Genomic DNA, 13,542 nt, shown 5'->3' on the forward strand with positions numbered 1-13,542 from the left:
ACGGGGCGGGCTCAGGGGCGGGCAGTGCCTGAACCGCACCGGGAGACGCGAATCGGGAGCGAGCGCTTCGTGTTTGTCCCGAAAATCTACAAGCTTCAGAGGTTTATGTCCAAAAAGGAGACAGAGGAGTCCTGCAACTTCATTCGAATAAGGGGAGAGAGTCCACTGGGCACACGCCGCGGGGTTTTCTCTCCCGAGGTTTCAGAGGGCACAGCCTCCTTCTATCCGCGTGGTGCCCTCTTCCTTGCCCCACGGGCTGGGGTACAGGGAAGGTACAGCCTACCCCATATATCCCCCTGGAACCTACTGTTTTACCCCAAAGCGCAGAAGTTCGGGCTTGTGCAGACCTTTGTCTGTCTCAGGAGCCGAGCTGTGCGGGCTCTGCCACAAACCTGCTGCCCAGGGTCAGTAGAGACATTAAACCCCATTGCAAAGACGCTTAACACCATACCTTCACCCATCACACTCTTTGTAAAGACATCAGCTTTCCTCTCGTGTTTATTGCTACGGTGCCGAAGTAAAGGGCTTTGGGGATTTTGATAATTTCCAGCAACTCATTTATTTCATTGACATTTAAGCCTCCACAACGGTTTTAAGTACCTAAACTATCACCGTTTTACAGAAGGTTCGGATGGGTGAAGCCAAACATACACGTTGTTAGTGCCGTGGAAGTGCGTCTTCTTGGTAGTACTTCTAGCAGTTTACTTTTGTTACACAAGTGCAAATAAACATACAACTGCTGTTTTTACAAAGCATTTGAAAGTAGGTGCTAATTTAACAAGTTTAAGAACTCCTACTTGAAATGTAGACATAGTTCAGACAAGGCTTGAAGTAACACAGACCTGTTCATATTTCAACATCATAAATCCAACGTTGTTAAAATTGTAGCTGAATATTAACTATTATCACAGAAGCAGACAAAACAGATCCTCCCTTACTACTCACTTAGAAGAAGGTTTCTTCTTTAGAAAGACAATGTTCCTAAAATCTGTTTTTAAATTAAGTGTAATCTAAGCCATAAATGTTGTAGACCATAATTCTACATCTTAAATGCTCTTTAAAACAAAGTTGTAGCAGGTTAATAGCCACAGAAGCAACAATCTAGTCTTGATTTAAACAGTGAATATTCTTGGAAAGGTTGGCCTGGCAATTGCTTATGGAGCAGAGGTGTCCTACTAGAAAGCATATGAAACTCAAGCTAATTTTCAAGCACAGAGGTTGATGAAAGTCCTTTCAAGTTCTCAAAATCCTGGACTAGCATCTCCAGTGTATTTAAGATTTCAGACCATTCTTCCAGCACGCTTTCTGGATTTCCTGATAAGATCTACCTCTGAAAAAACCAGTGCCTAGGGTGCTATTAAATACACCCTGCACATCAGATTCCCCACTCAAATGTCTCACATCCTGCACACATGTCCGTGCCAGGACAGGGGCAGCAGAAGCTCTGCAAGTTTGCTACTCTGCAATGCAGACAATTCAGCAAAAATACTTCCCACCACTTTTAAAGTGCTCTGGAATTAGGTATACTTTACACTACAAGGTAGTTTGTTGCCTTCATAGCCACAGAATTCCTATGAAATGCTTGGGCCTTTCAGTTATAGTTAGATTGATACGGGATGAAGGTGTTCAGGCCAGGTAAAGAAGAAACTAAACATATCTTTGTGCAGCTTGTGTAGGTCAAAAAAGCGACTGAGCAATCAACAGGATACTTATTTTTACATAAAGCACACTGATCTATGAACTTTGGGTGTTATTTTAAACTTTGATGTTATTTTAGAGCCAGTTAAGCTATTTGAATATTAAGTTGCAATTTGGAAATGGTTTTAGGCTTTGTGCTAAATCAGTGCTTGATGGCTTGCTTTATTTTTTGCTAAATTAATTCAGTCAGGAAAAAGGCAAATATTATCTCTGTAAGGAAAGGTCTTCCCTCAGGTGCAATACCCAGGACAGCAACAAAAATCCTGACTTAGCCAATAGCAAATCTCTTAAAATAAACATAATTAGGATTTCATGCAAGAGCTGTATCTCTGCCTTATACTAGACGCATGCCAAACAGCACACTTGCAACTCTTTGTGGCAAGAATAATCCCTTTGAAAGCAAGATTTGACCCGTCCCTTTTATCATGTTGAACCTCCAGCTATTTGTGTCCTGATGCCTGCATTACAATCATTCAAGTTTCAAACTTAGTAGCACAGACTTAGAAACACTGAATTACCACAGCTTCCACCCTGTCAAGTCTTCAATGCTATACAGTCAGTAGCACCGACTGCTGGAGTCAGAAATGGAATTTTCCCCAGGGGGATTTATTCCACTTTTGCCTTGTAAGCCACCTCCTGCAGCACCTGATCCCAGTCCTGATCCACAGATCACACTTTTTCTTCAGTCAGGCAATTTCTCTGTTCCCCTACAAGCCTCTAAAAGGCAACTCTGGACATTTTTTATCTAAGGGGGATGGAGGAATGCATTTATGTGACGAAATTTACAGAGAGCAACAAGATAAAATTGTTATTCTTATGGGCCATTCACTCTTCCATGTGTAAAGGAGTGAGTACTGCATACAACACATTATATGCCTAGAAAGAAATCAGTGGGGGAATGGGAAGAATTGGATTGCACCACGGTGCTGACAGGGTGTTAAACTTCCAGCTGCTTGCCCATCTTGCTGAGGGCATCGCTGACAATGTCCAGCTCGTGGCGCAGCTCGTTCACCACGCTGGCGATGCTTTTCGTGTCTTTCAGGATCTGCACACTCTGAGTGTAGGGATTGTACTTCACCCCAAAGGGGCGCTTGATGGTTTTTGCAAACTCTCTATTGAGGTAAAAAAAAAAAAAAAGAAAAAAGAGTGTGTTATAACCAAAAGAGGGTGTTGTAAACAAGACATAAACCACACATGCATTCTCAGTATGCAGCCAGTATCAATAACCACTTTTCTAAACTACTTAAACATAGTTCTAATTGTTATATATCTCCCACCCAGTACATGGAAGACCAAGAAAATACTAACCAAAATCCCAATGCTGTGAAAAGTAGTTACAAAACTAATAAGAATAAAAGGGTTTGGTGCTGCTACAGAGAGATGTTTAAAATCAAATCTGCTTTCATAAAAAGGTGTGGAGGGAAATCTGTACCTCATCTTTTCCTTAGCTTCTTCAAAACTTTCAGAAACAAAGTAAACCTCCTGGAAAGTTGTGATGAGACATTCTTGCTTGCAGGTGACCTTTGGATCAAAAGGCTTGACTTTGGCACTGTCAGAGAGTGAGTGCTGGTGACGTGTTATCATGGGTCAGAGGAACATCACCATCCAAAGAATTCAGGAGAAAGATGATGCAACAAAGTGAATAAAAAGGATTATGTGACATGATTGTAGTGCACTGCATCTTAAAATTTTTATCTGCAGATGAACAGTGATTAAAGCCTAACAAACTGAATTATTCTGAACGGTCATATTCTGCCAGTCCGGGTGAGAAAAGGGATTCCACAGACACGAGGCTCATGTATAAACAGAAGCAGTATTTTCAGAATCTGGTTAAACTAACAAAACTTTAATCTGGAAATAGTTACTCAGACTCTAACATCAAGAAATTATACTTCATGAAAAGCAGGGCAAAACAGTGGCAATAATAATGAGGTACAAAGAGAAGAGGCAAACGAGCAGTAGCCATTCTTACCTTGAGCTCACTAATTGAAGAGAGCAAGCCAGCCCCATAAACTCGTAGCTGTCCCTCTTGCTTGCACAAGCCAAACTCTACCGTGAAGAAGTAGCACTGAAACAGAGAAAGAAGTCAAACAATTCAGCCTTCATCAAAGATGCTGTGGTGAACTAGATGCGAGCATTTCTATCTGTAGGTGGCATCAAATAGCGGCAAATATCAGATAGTTATCACCCAGTTATCCTCAGATATTTAAAGAGGAGGAAAGCCAGAATGGAAGGGTGAAGAACCACAGGATTGCATGTTTCTCATGAGAAAGGTGGATGTTACAGATCACCCAGCTGGGCTGGAAGATGCTAATGTCAGTGGCAACACTGAGGTGTAAATATGTTTTGAAAAATACTGACGTGAAATCACAGCCTCAGCTTAAAAGAAACACTGGATGGAAAGGATCTGTGAGTGAGAACAGCCCAGTACAGTTTGTTTCTCGTTTGCTTAGTGTCCTGTGAAATTAAAGACGTTCAGTTCATTGGATTTCAGGATTTCTGCAGCTATACCGGAAGGAACACTATTTTCATAGATGGCTCAGTTCTGCTCCCACTGAAGGTAATACAAGTTTTACCACTAGCTACATGAGGTGGGAAAAGAAATTTTAAAAATCAGCAACCTAATTCTTGCATAACTGGAACCAATTATTTTTCATCTAAATTTACTTTTAATCTTAAAATACTTTTCCCAAGACATCCAGAGACTGATATCCAGAAAATTAATTTAGTTTATATTATTTTAATTTCTTGACTGAAAAATATCTAATGCTAGCACTCAGCACATTCAATACCATGTAATTTCAATTCATTCTACACGTTAAAGAAATAGAACACTTTCAAATCACTGAATCATGTTCCCAGAAGTAAGACAACTTTGTCTGAAAGAAATAGACCATAAAATTTCAGTCTGCAAGAAGTAGTCTACCACCGAAGTTGAACCATTACTTGACACTAGAGTGAAGAAAAATACCAGTCATATCAAATTTAAAGTGGGGTTTTTTTCCTAGCATGGAAGATTTTTTACAAGCTTTAAAATCCAGGGACCAGTGAAACACACAGATCTAGCAGCTGGTGTGGGTAATGTTGACACAAAGCTCAAAATTTATTCGATGGAGTGGGATCAGCCTAGTAAAGCACAAAGCTTTTGATGGAATCCCCAGGCACTCAAACACTCACCGTTGCCAGTTTTTGGACGGCCTCATCTGATGCCCCAAGTGATGCAAGACCAATTTCCTGGGAGAACTGAGCAAAACTGGGTTCTGCCAAAAGAGGGACATGGCCTAGGAGCTCATGGCAGGTATCACTGGAAAAAGAAACAAAACAAGAAATCTCATGATTTGTCTTTGTGGCAAAGTGAAAAAGCAGCACCACTGAACAGATACAATGTCTTGCGTTAAACTTTAATATCCAAAGGACAGAAAAGTGTCACTCATTTATCTGAAAGCAGCCAAGCAGGTCATACCAACCATACCAACATATAAAGGGCATAAAATCAGATTTTCAAATGAAGTTGCCTAAAATTAAGATCTGAACTCCCCATTTGTGAGGCAACTGGCTATTAACCTAAGTGCACACAGTGACATTAGTAAGAGATCTCCAATAACATGTTGTGTTTTTGAAAATCCTGCACTTATGAAGGTGGTACTTCAGCATGCTGTAACTTCATTACATTCAGCATGAAGGCTGAGTCTTCAGCACCTTAAAAATAAGTTTTATGCTGGTGTTCTTGAACAGCTTTTAAGTAACTTGGCTCTGGGCAAGCAAGATCCAAAACTTTCTCTCAAATTCTACCACAAGATTAAATGACTCACGGCTCTGGTGTATAGAGGGGGTCCGAGCTGTGTCTGACATATTGAGTGCAGTGAAAAACTCGGAATGCTAATCCTGCCAAGAAGTCTCTGGGTGACAAATATCCAGCAACGGGGCGAATGGTGAAGCCTGTACGCTCTGAAAATGAGCAGAGAAACTGTACGTTAGTTTAGCATAGGAGGCACAACGTTGGCAGCTTTCCTGCTGGAACTGGGTGACAGCCACGGCACTACCTTGGCTCAAAACCACGTGGGAAAATGAGGCGTAGGCTTGAGAATGAGCAACATTTTTTAAAATGGACCTACCTCTGTGCCAATGGATTTCCTAGGATTCCATGCCTAGAATCAACAATATAGCCAAGTATCTCCCTAGCCAACCCTAAAAATCTTTTCAGACACTGCCTGTCAAATGTCACTGTATGCATTGAAAACACAATACATTAAAGAGGAGGCCAAAAGGCCTCCTAAAGGACCAGAACGAATACAAGTCACTAAGGATGTTCCCTTGTGCCCACAAAACAGTGGGATTTGCAGTGGACCTTGGTTTATTTTGAAAATTAGAACATTTTAGAAACTCAGCACATTACCTTTCAGGAAACGGGACACATCTTCCAGCTGGGGGATATTGTCTTCCCTGTACCCACAGTGTTTGCTGAGCAAAGGGAGGTTTTTAAGGTACTCTCTGCAGGCATAAGTTGGGTAAAGATTGTTAAGCTCTCGGTACACAGTCCCCCAAGTCTTGATCTCCTCCTCAGTGAATTCAATCTTGGGAATTGGGTCACCACTGCAAGGAGAAGAGGAAGAAAGGACATTCCTCAGTAAATGGCTAATAAGAGGTGACTTAATTTACCTACTATTACTATTTAACTCCTGTGTGACTGCGCCACTTGGCATTAGACGCTGTCAAATACACAGTGAGATCTGGTCTATGTCCTGGAAAGCTTTTAGTCTAAGGACTTGCCTTTTTTTTCACTTTAACCAGTTGTCAGGAGTCTTTGCATTGAGCTCACTTAAAACTTTGTTTCTGTAAACAGTTTTAATTGTTTAATGCCAAGAGTAAGGTTTAAAAACCTGTGTAATCTCTTCACAGCTTCAGGAGCTGATGACACATCCTTTTCCCTGTTGGATTTCTAAGTCTGCAATTATTTTCCATTACCCTTTAAATTTGTTTTAGGAAAAGAGAATTCCATAAATTAACAACACATTGTGTGACAGCAGCTCAATATACACATCAGGTAAAAATCATACCTCTGTGCAGAGGAGACAAGTACCTCTCTGAGCATATTAATTTTAGTCTCTCTTTCCTGTTGAGGCGTCAGGACCTTGAATAAAGGGGATTATGGCAAGGGAAGTGTACGCTGCATTTCCACTGCCAACTAAGGAACTGGCATGGAAAACGTTTTTCCAGGGGAATCTCTGTCAACAACACATTACCAGTAATCAGCTTGGGACTGTGGTAACCAGTTGTATTAAACACACAGTGCAGTGGAACTGTAAATACAGACCTTTCCTAGGTCGTTTTCAGTTGAGGAACTTGACACCTAAATTCAATCAGGCCACATGAAAATCACGCTTAGAAAGAATTTACAGCACTGAGTTATGAAACTCTTACTGCTTTAAGATCTCCACCCCCCGCTCCCCCCCCACAAGAAGCATCTCCAAAGACACAAGCTCTTAGAATTTCTTTTCACAGAAAACTTCTTATCTACACATCACACATGCTAGTTTTAACCAGGAAAGAAAATTCAAGTATTAACATTTGCCCAGAAAGTTTAGTCTCAGTGGTCACTGGGCTGTATACTGGGATTTGCCTCCCCTCCCTCTCCTTTGCAGAGCAGCTGGCCAAGCCACACCTCCTCAGACTGACCAGGGCTGCTTCGATCTACCTTCTCATCTTGCCTTACATCTCTCTTCCTTTCACCTCCTTGGCTCTGATTCCTGAGCTGAACATGCATGTCTCAGCCTGACCTGAGCCCAGGAAGGTGAGCTCCTCACAGTCCACTCTGCTATTATTTCAAAGCACCCAGAAGGCTTATTCTGGAAGAATTCAAGCTTACTGTTTGTAGTTCATAGCCAGGTCTGCAAAATACTTTCGCCTCTTGCGATAGACATTGTCTTTGAAACCCTGGTGGTAAGAAAAGAAAACACAGTTCAGTGAGTTTCCTAGCCATAATAAATAAATCAATTTAAAACAGGACACTTGACATTTCTTCAGTTGGGGAATATGAAAGTATGAAGTGTAAGAATGAAAGGAGAGGGCAGGAAACTCGTAGCTGTAGTCTGAAATGTTTAACAGATGGGAACTGAGCAAATACTCCAAAGTAGAAATCAGCTGGTTTATGCATGCAACTAAACATTTTGTAGACAGGGATTCATTTTAGTCATATCAGTATTTATACAAACTTAGTTACTTGCTTGATTATTCTGAATTACAGAACAAATTGCCCATTTGCACTGCCCAAATACCAGTTTGGTTTCTCCAGTAAGGAAGAAAGAAAGAGGAGGAAGAAAGCCTGCCTCAAAACAGCTTTTATTTTTTAAGATTTTTGAATTTGTATGTGACCACTCGGGGCCCAGTCCTGGAGTTCTTGCACAAGTAAGCCCTGCAGAATGGCACAGGAACTGAATTCAGTCAGTCTTGTCTTAACTAAGAAAGAGACATGAAATCCCCAAGAGAAAGTACTCAGACCCCCAGAGGCGCCATTGAGGGGGAGGAGAGGGAAGAGGAAAAGCTGCTATTTTTTAAAGTCAGCTCCACAAAGGATGTTTCCAACTATGGATTGGGTGTAGGGAGGGAAAAGTACTTACAGGATGGTCAGCATCTAAGTCAGACCCGTACATCAGCACCCGGTTTGCACACTTATCCAAATCTGAGATCTTCTTCGGAAACCAGGGAATGTTCTCCATGTCTAGGGAAGGCACGGAATCCACAAGGTTATTAATAACACCGAGGGAGGAAACGCTACTTATGGTGGTTACAGCTCAATCTATAAATTAAAGGGGCACGAATAAGACAAGGGAGTCCTCTGCCTATCTGGCAGCAGCCTCCAGCTCACACTTCCTCCTCGGTCACTGCCACAGTCTGCCTACAGAGCGCAGCCAGCCCCAAAGCCTCCGGGAAGGAAACAGTTAACATGGGTTTCTCTGGCCCTTTGCTGTTGTTGGAGTAGCATCTAGAGGATCCCATGGAGACAAGGTCTCCCCATGTACAGCTGCTGGGAGTCTTTAGGGCACAAATGGTGCAAAGGAGAACAGAAGCGATTTGCCTGTGGTCCCTGGGCAGAGTGGGAGCAGGTTAGAGTCCTCCTATCCTGCTTTACTAACCGTGGGAAATGGATGTTTCTCCATGGTTAGGTACCTGGGAAGCATCCAGCTTTGCCTTGAGGGGTCTGGGAGGAAGAGGAACAGGAGGCCCTGCAGCCTGAGAGAGGTGCATCATTACAGTTTTGCTACCGACCACTTTGGGGTTATTTTTAGCCTAAAGGGTTTTTTTGCCAAGCTCTTGGCAGAGCAGTTAATACACTGTTTTTCTACCTCAATGCTCCTCAGTTTACTTTAAAAGGTCAGGAGACTGTTTAGGTTGAATTTCCCCTTACTTACAGCTAAAGTAAGCCATTTTATCCAAGAAGTCCAGACCTCTCCTTCCCAAGCACAATGACTGAAAAATACATGGGACCATCTTCCTGCTGCCCTGAACTTTGGGCATCTCTTGAATTAGAAGTAAACAGGATGTGTAGTATCTAAAGGTAAAAGGCACCTCTTCCATACAAATATAAGTAGCCAGTTATGACTAAAAGTGGGTAAAAAGGATAATGAAATCAAGAACTACATGAGGAAATTGCAGAATCCATTTTCCACTCTCCCCAGCGTCTGACCTAATCTGGGATCTGTCAGTATCACATCTCTGCCATTGTGGTGTACTTGAGCCCTGCACCCAGAGTTTTCCTACAGGCCAGCCTGCCTTGACCTGCACAGATGCAGGACTCCCACTGGTGCCAGCTGGGCTGTGCTGGGAAGGGACAGGAGCACAGACAGCAGACACACAATTTGCAGCAGCCTGACACAGCTTGACACAGCCTGAACTCCCAGGTGACAGCAGACAACACAGCCCTGCTCATGTCAGCCAGACTAGACTCACACATAACAAAGACACAGGTACCTGGTGGCAGGTGTCTGAACACACTACACAAATGCAGGTGGGGACAACTATAAAAATATTTCAAACCAACACATTCAGAAGTGTATTTTCATCAGAACTGCCTTTTGTACCTACCATCTTCCTGGACATTGAAATGCTCTGTTGGGCTCACAGAGACAATGTTGACATGGGATTTCAGGAGCTGGAAGATCTCGTTCAGTTGCTCCCTGTTACTGTCACAGTCCACGAAGATCTCAAACTCAGAATTTCGTCTCTTGGACTTCCGTGACTCAATGTGTACCAGATTTACATGCTTCTCCTGTTTGGTAAGAAGTAATGTTCTCAAAGAGATGGACTAAAAACAATTGACTAAAAATGAGAATATCTTTTCAAACTGCTATTCTACTGCCATGAGCTATTCACCACCTCTGTGAAGCTGTTTTAGTTAATTGGATCTCTTGATAGCAGTTTGCTTATTGGAGGGGAGAAAAGGTTTGATTTTCTATTCAGAAGAAAGTGAAAGTGAACCTCTGTTCTTTCAGTTTTATTTACATTCAGGAAGCATATAAAGACACAGTCAGGCAGTTTAAATTCATAGACCTTTTTCTTTCATCTTTCCCACAGGAAGCTGATTAGCAAATTCACCAAAATGCCAATCAAGTCACCATATAATTATCTCACAAGTGTGCAAAGGATTTAAAAGCAGTAGTTTTCAGGGCATTAGTTTCACTTCTCTTTAATCTGAAAAATTATTTAACCATGTGTTTTATATTAGGAACATTGAGAAAACCCCAGGCTAAAACATGCAGGGCCACACACCAGAGCACAGTGGCTCTGCACATATTCCTCACACAATACCTGCCCAGTAGCTGTGCAATTGCAGCTCCTCTGTCACCTTCAGCCTGGCTGGGCAGTGTGACAAGGGTACTGCACTCAACACAGGCTGACACCCCAAGTGTCCACCTGCCATCAGCAGGGGCTTCAGACCACCTGTTATTCCCTGCCAAAACGTCGAGTGCCAGTCCTCTTGTCATGAGGGGAAAAGGCAAACCTCTCTCAGTGTTTAGTCAGTGCAGGTAAGATTTTTAGCCAACCATCATCTAATTTCTGAGGCATAAATTTGCCTTCATGGGTAATTTTGGGTGCAAAGTGGGAGCCAGGTTAAGAATCCTTATTAAATGGATTTAATTAATTCTAGTGTGTTCCAAAACTACCCTTACAATTTAAAAGCACAGAGCTGCTGTAGCAATATGGTTATCACATACATACCTGAAAGAGTTTTAATGCTTTTACAAGTCCTCCAACTTCATTCTTCAAGGAAAAAATTATGGCTGTCCTTCCTCTTTCAGATGCATGGTCTTCATTCTCTTTATTATCTTCAACCATCATGTAAGCTGACTTATTTAACTAGATGCAAATAAACAAAAAAAAAATGGTTTGAATGGATAGCAGTGCAAAAAGTGTAACTTTTCACATTTCAGGTTGTCTTGGGGTAATGCTGTGCTTTGACTGATCAACCACAAAAGGACAATTACGAATTAAATCATTACACAATAACAAGAATAAAGTTAGGCAAACATAGAATCTGTGAGAGATTGAAATACCAAGATATCTTTCTTTTAGTTGAACGATTTTAGGGACATCTTTAGTTATTCAGTAGGATGCAGAAAATGTTCTCGATGTATAGTTTATAATTAGCATTGTTACTGGGAGGAAGGGGAGCAATAAGATGTCAGCAGAAACAGTACATTGAACAAAACACTTGTTAGCAAGTTCAGTGAACACTGGCAAAGGGAATAATCCAAATCCCACAGGACACAGGTAGGAAAAGATGAATCAGGATTCAGTAGATCAGAACTGAAAAATCACTGCCTTTCTCTTGTTACATAACTGTAAAACACTGTTTTCATAGGGCAAGGAGACAAACTTAAGAGGTAAAATGTTTTGCTGACCGGAATCTCCTGGTTATAGAGACAGTCCCTCTCTGATCAACCACAACCAAGCTGCTCCATCTTCTTTGTCCCCTAATTCGTTTGTCAAACCCTTGGCATAATCACCCAAATCACACACTAAAAGTTCAGACACCCCACACTGTCAGACTGTGTGGTTCTGTACCTTACTAATGGTCATGCTCCTCACTGTGTGGAAATCAGCAGATATCACAGACCATATCCTTAGCTACATGTAGCCAGGCCATAAAGAGAGATAATACTGAAACAGTGAAGAATGGGGAAAATGCAAAGTAAAGAAAAAATACAAGGGTTATAAGCAGAGCCTGTCTCTCATATGTCTTCAAACCTTGCAAAAAAGAAAGAATAAAAGATGAGGTTTCTGAATGAGTCAGCAAGAAAGAGGAGAGGAACAATGAAGGCACATTATTGCTATTTGGAATTATTTTTTGATCTGACACAGCTGTTAAAGATATCACTATCTTGGGACATTTTCAGAAATGAAAAGAGCAAAACAAAAATGCAATCAAAATGCACCGGTTCCACTGATTCCCTTTTACAGTCTCTCCAGCTTTAACCTCTTTAAAATAGATAATGCTGAACAGCTAAATGTTTCTACCTATAACTGAGAATTTTGAAAAGAAAAACCAGCTTTTACCTATCTTTTATCAAAATGTTCTCATTCACCATTCAGATTAAGAACGTAAATCTGCCTCACAAAATAATTACATTACTTTCATTTTAGATTGAGTGATTTACAATGAGGCAGATATTTGATGCTGCTTTAAGGCTTCAAGCAGGTAATTAGGCATGGGATTCCAAAGTTGTGTCCTATGGAAAAGGTCCAAGCCCACTGATGCTAATGAAAATATTTGGATTTCTGACTGGGTTCCCACCTCTAATGAGTTGCCACGATATGATGAGCCTGGACAATAGTGTCAGACCATCACACCACACCATCAGCTTGAGTCCAGACATCAAGTTCTCTGCTGAAACTGTTTGGCAGGCCCAGTCCAGGTTCAGCTGAGCAGCCTGCAGGTTTCCCAGCTCACTTCAGTGTCAGATCACAATTACAAGAGCCAGGAACAGGCACTGAGCAAAGGTACTTCAAGCAGAAAAGGAAAAGCTAGGAGCACCACAATTACATACAGGTCATTGGTCGTTGTCTCAAGTGTAGAGAGGCCATTTGTGTGAGCCAAATCCTGTTCAGATGATACAGCTGTAGGAGATGCTGTGTGCAAAGAAGTCTCTGTTACAAGTAGAGTTAGGTGGCAGTCTTTGAAGGCAATGAATGTAGGGCTGGTTTATGTAAGTGGCTAATATGCAGCATGTTGGCTTGACTCCACATTTAGGAGCATTGACTTAAGCCCAGATCAGCCTTTATGAGATTTGGCACAGTTGCATGCAGTGTTATGAGGTGCACAGCTGGGACAGACTACCTGCACCGAAAACGAGTGTTCTTCTTTCATGTTTTGCTGCTGCAACTTACACTGTGTCTAGGATCAGGTGACAACATCTGTAAAGTTATGTGTTTAAGAGATCAATGAAGAAAATACAACAAAACACAGAATGTTCTTATATTGAGCCCTAGAAATGACCTCTAACTTAGGAATTAGAAGTTGGACAAGAGAAATGGAGATGCCTACAATGCCAAATGCACACCATTTACATATTTAACCCTACACCAAAGCTAATCTTCTGCTTTAATTAAAAAATTAACTGAAGACAGTAATGCAGCAGCCATTTGGGTGTAAGGCAACAGGAGAAAATGTTAATGCAGAGACAATCCCTCTCCTCCAGTGGCTGCACTTCACTTATATTTTATTCTCTATCAGTAACTCAGCAACCCAGCTCTAATAAAATCTGACACTTTTCCTTTGCATGGTAACACATTTGAGCTTTTTGGAGGGTGAAGGGGAAATTAATATTGCATTGATGGCTTTTTATT

At 41.6% G+C, this 13,542-nt stretch overlaps 1 protein-coding gene across 1 annotated transcript; it reads right to left on the reverse strand.

Annotated features, from left to right (window-relative positions):
• Nucleotides 1-480: 480 nt before the first annotated feature.
• On the reverse strand, nt 481-12,828 carry TPH1 (tryptophan hydroxylase 1). Its single transcript, XM_008644250.2, has 11 exons — nt 12,744-12,828; nt 10,915-11,052; nt 9,781-9,964; nt 8,316-8,416; nt 7,565-7,632; nt 6,095-6,291; nt 5,511-5,646; nt 4,876-5,002; nt 3,671-3,766; nt 3,131-3,264; nt 481-2,810 (listed from the first exon to the last, which is right to left on the reverse strand). The coding sequence occupies exons 2-11, from the start codon at nt 11,032-11,034 to the stop codon at nt 2,636-2,638; spliced, it is 1,338 nt and encodes a 445-aa protein (XP_008642472.1). The 5' UTR covers nt 11,035-11,052; nt 12,744-12,828; the 3' UTR covers nt 481-2,635.
• Between the last annotated feature and the right edge of the window lie 714 nt (nt 12,829-13,542).

The sequence above is a fragment of the Corvus brachyrhynchos genome, unplaced genomic scaffold (genome assembly GCF_000691975.1).
Source record: "Corvus brachyrhynchos isolate BGI_N302 unplaced genomic scaffold, ASM69197v1 scaffold62, whole genome shotgun sequence".
Lineage (NCBI taxonomy): Eukaryota > Metazoa > Chordata > Aves > Passeriformes > Corvidae > Corvus > Corvus brachyrhynchos.

Coding starts and splice junctions, on each gene's coding strand:
- TPH1 (XM_008644250.2), bottom strand. CDS start 11,034: ATGATGGTTGAAGATAATAAAGAGAATGAAGACCATGCATCTGAAAGA. Junction 7,633..8,315: donor ACTTAGATGCTGACCATCCT/GTAAGTACTTTT, acceptor TCTTACCACCAG/GGTTTCAAAGACAATGTCTA. Junction 3,767..4,875: donor CCGTCCAAAAACTGGCAACG/GTGAGTGTTTGA, acceptor TCTCTGTTTCAG/TGCTACTTCTTCACGGTAGA.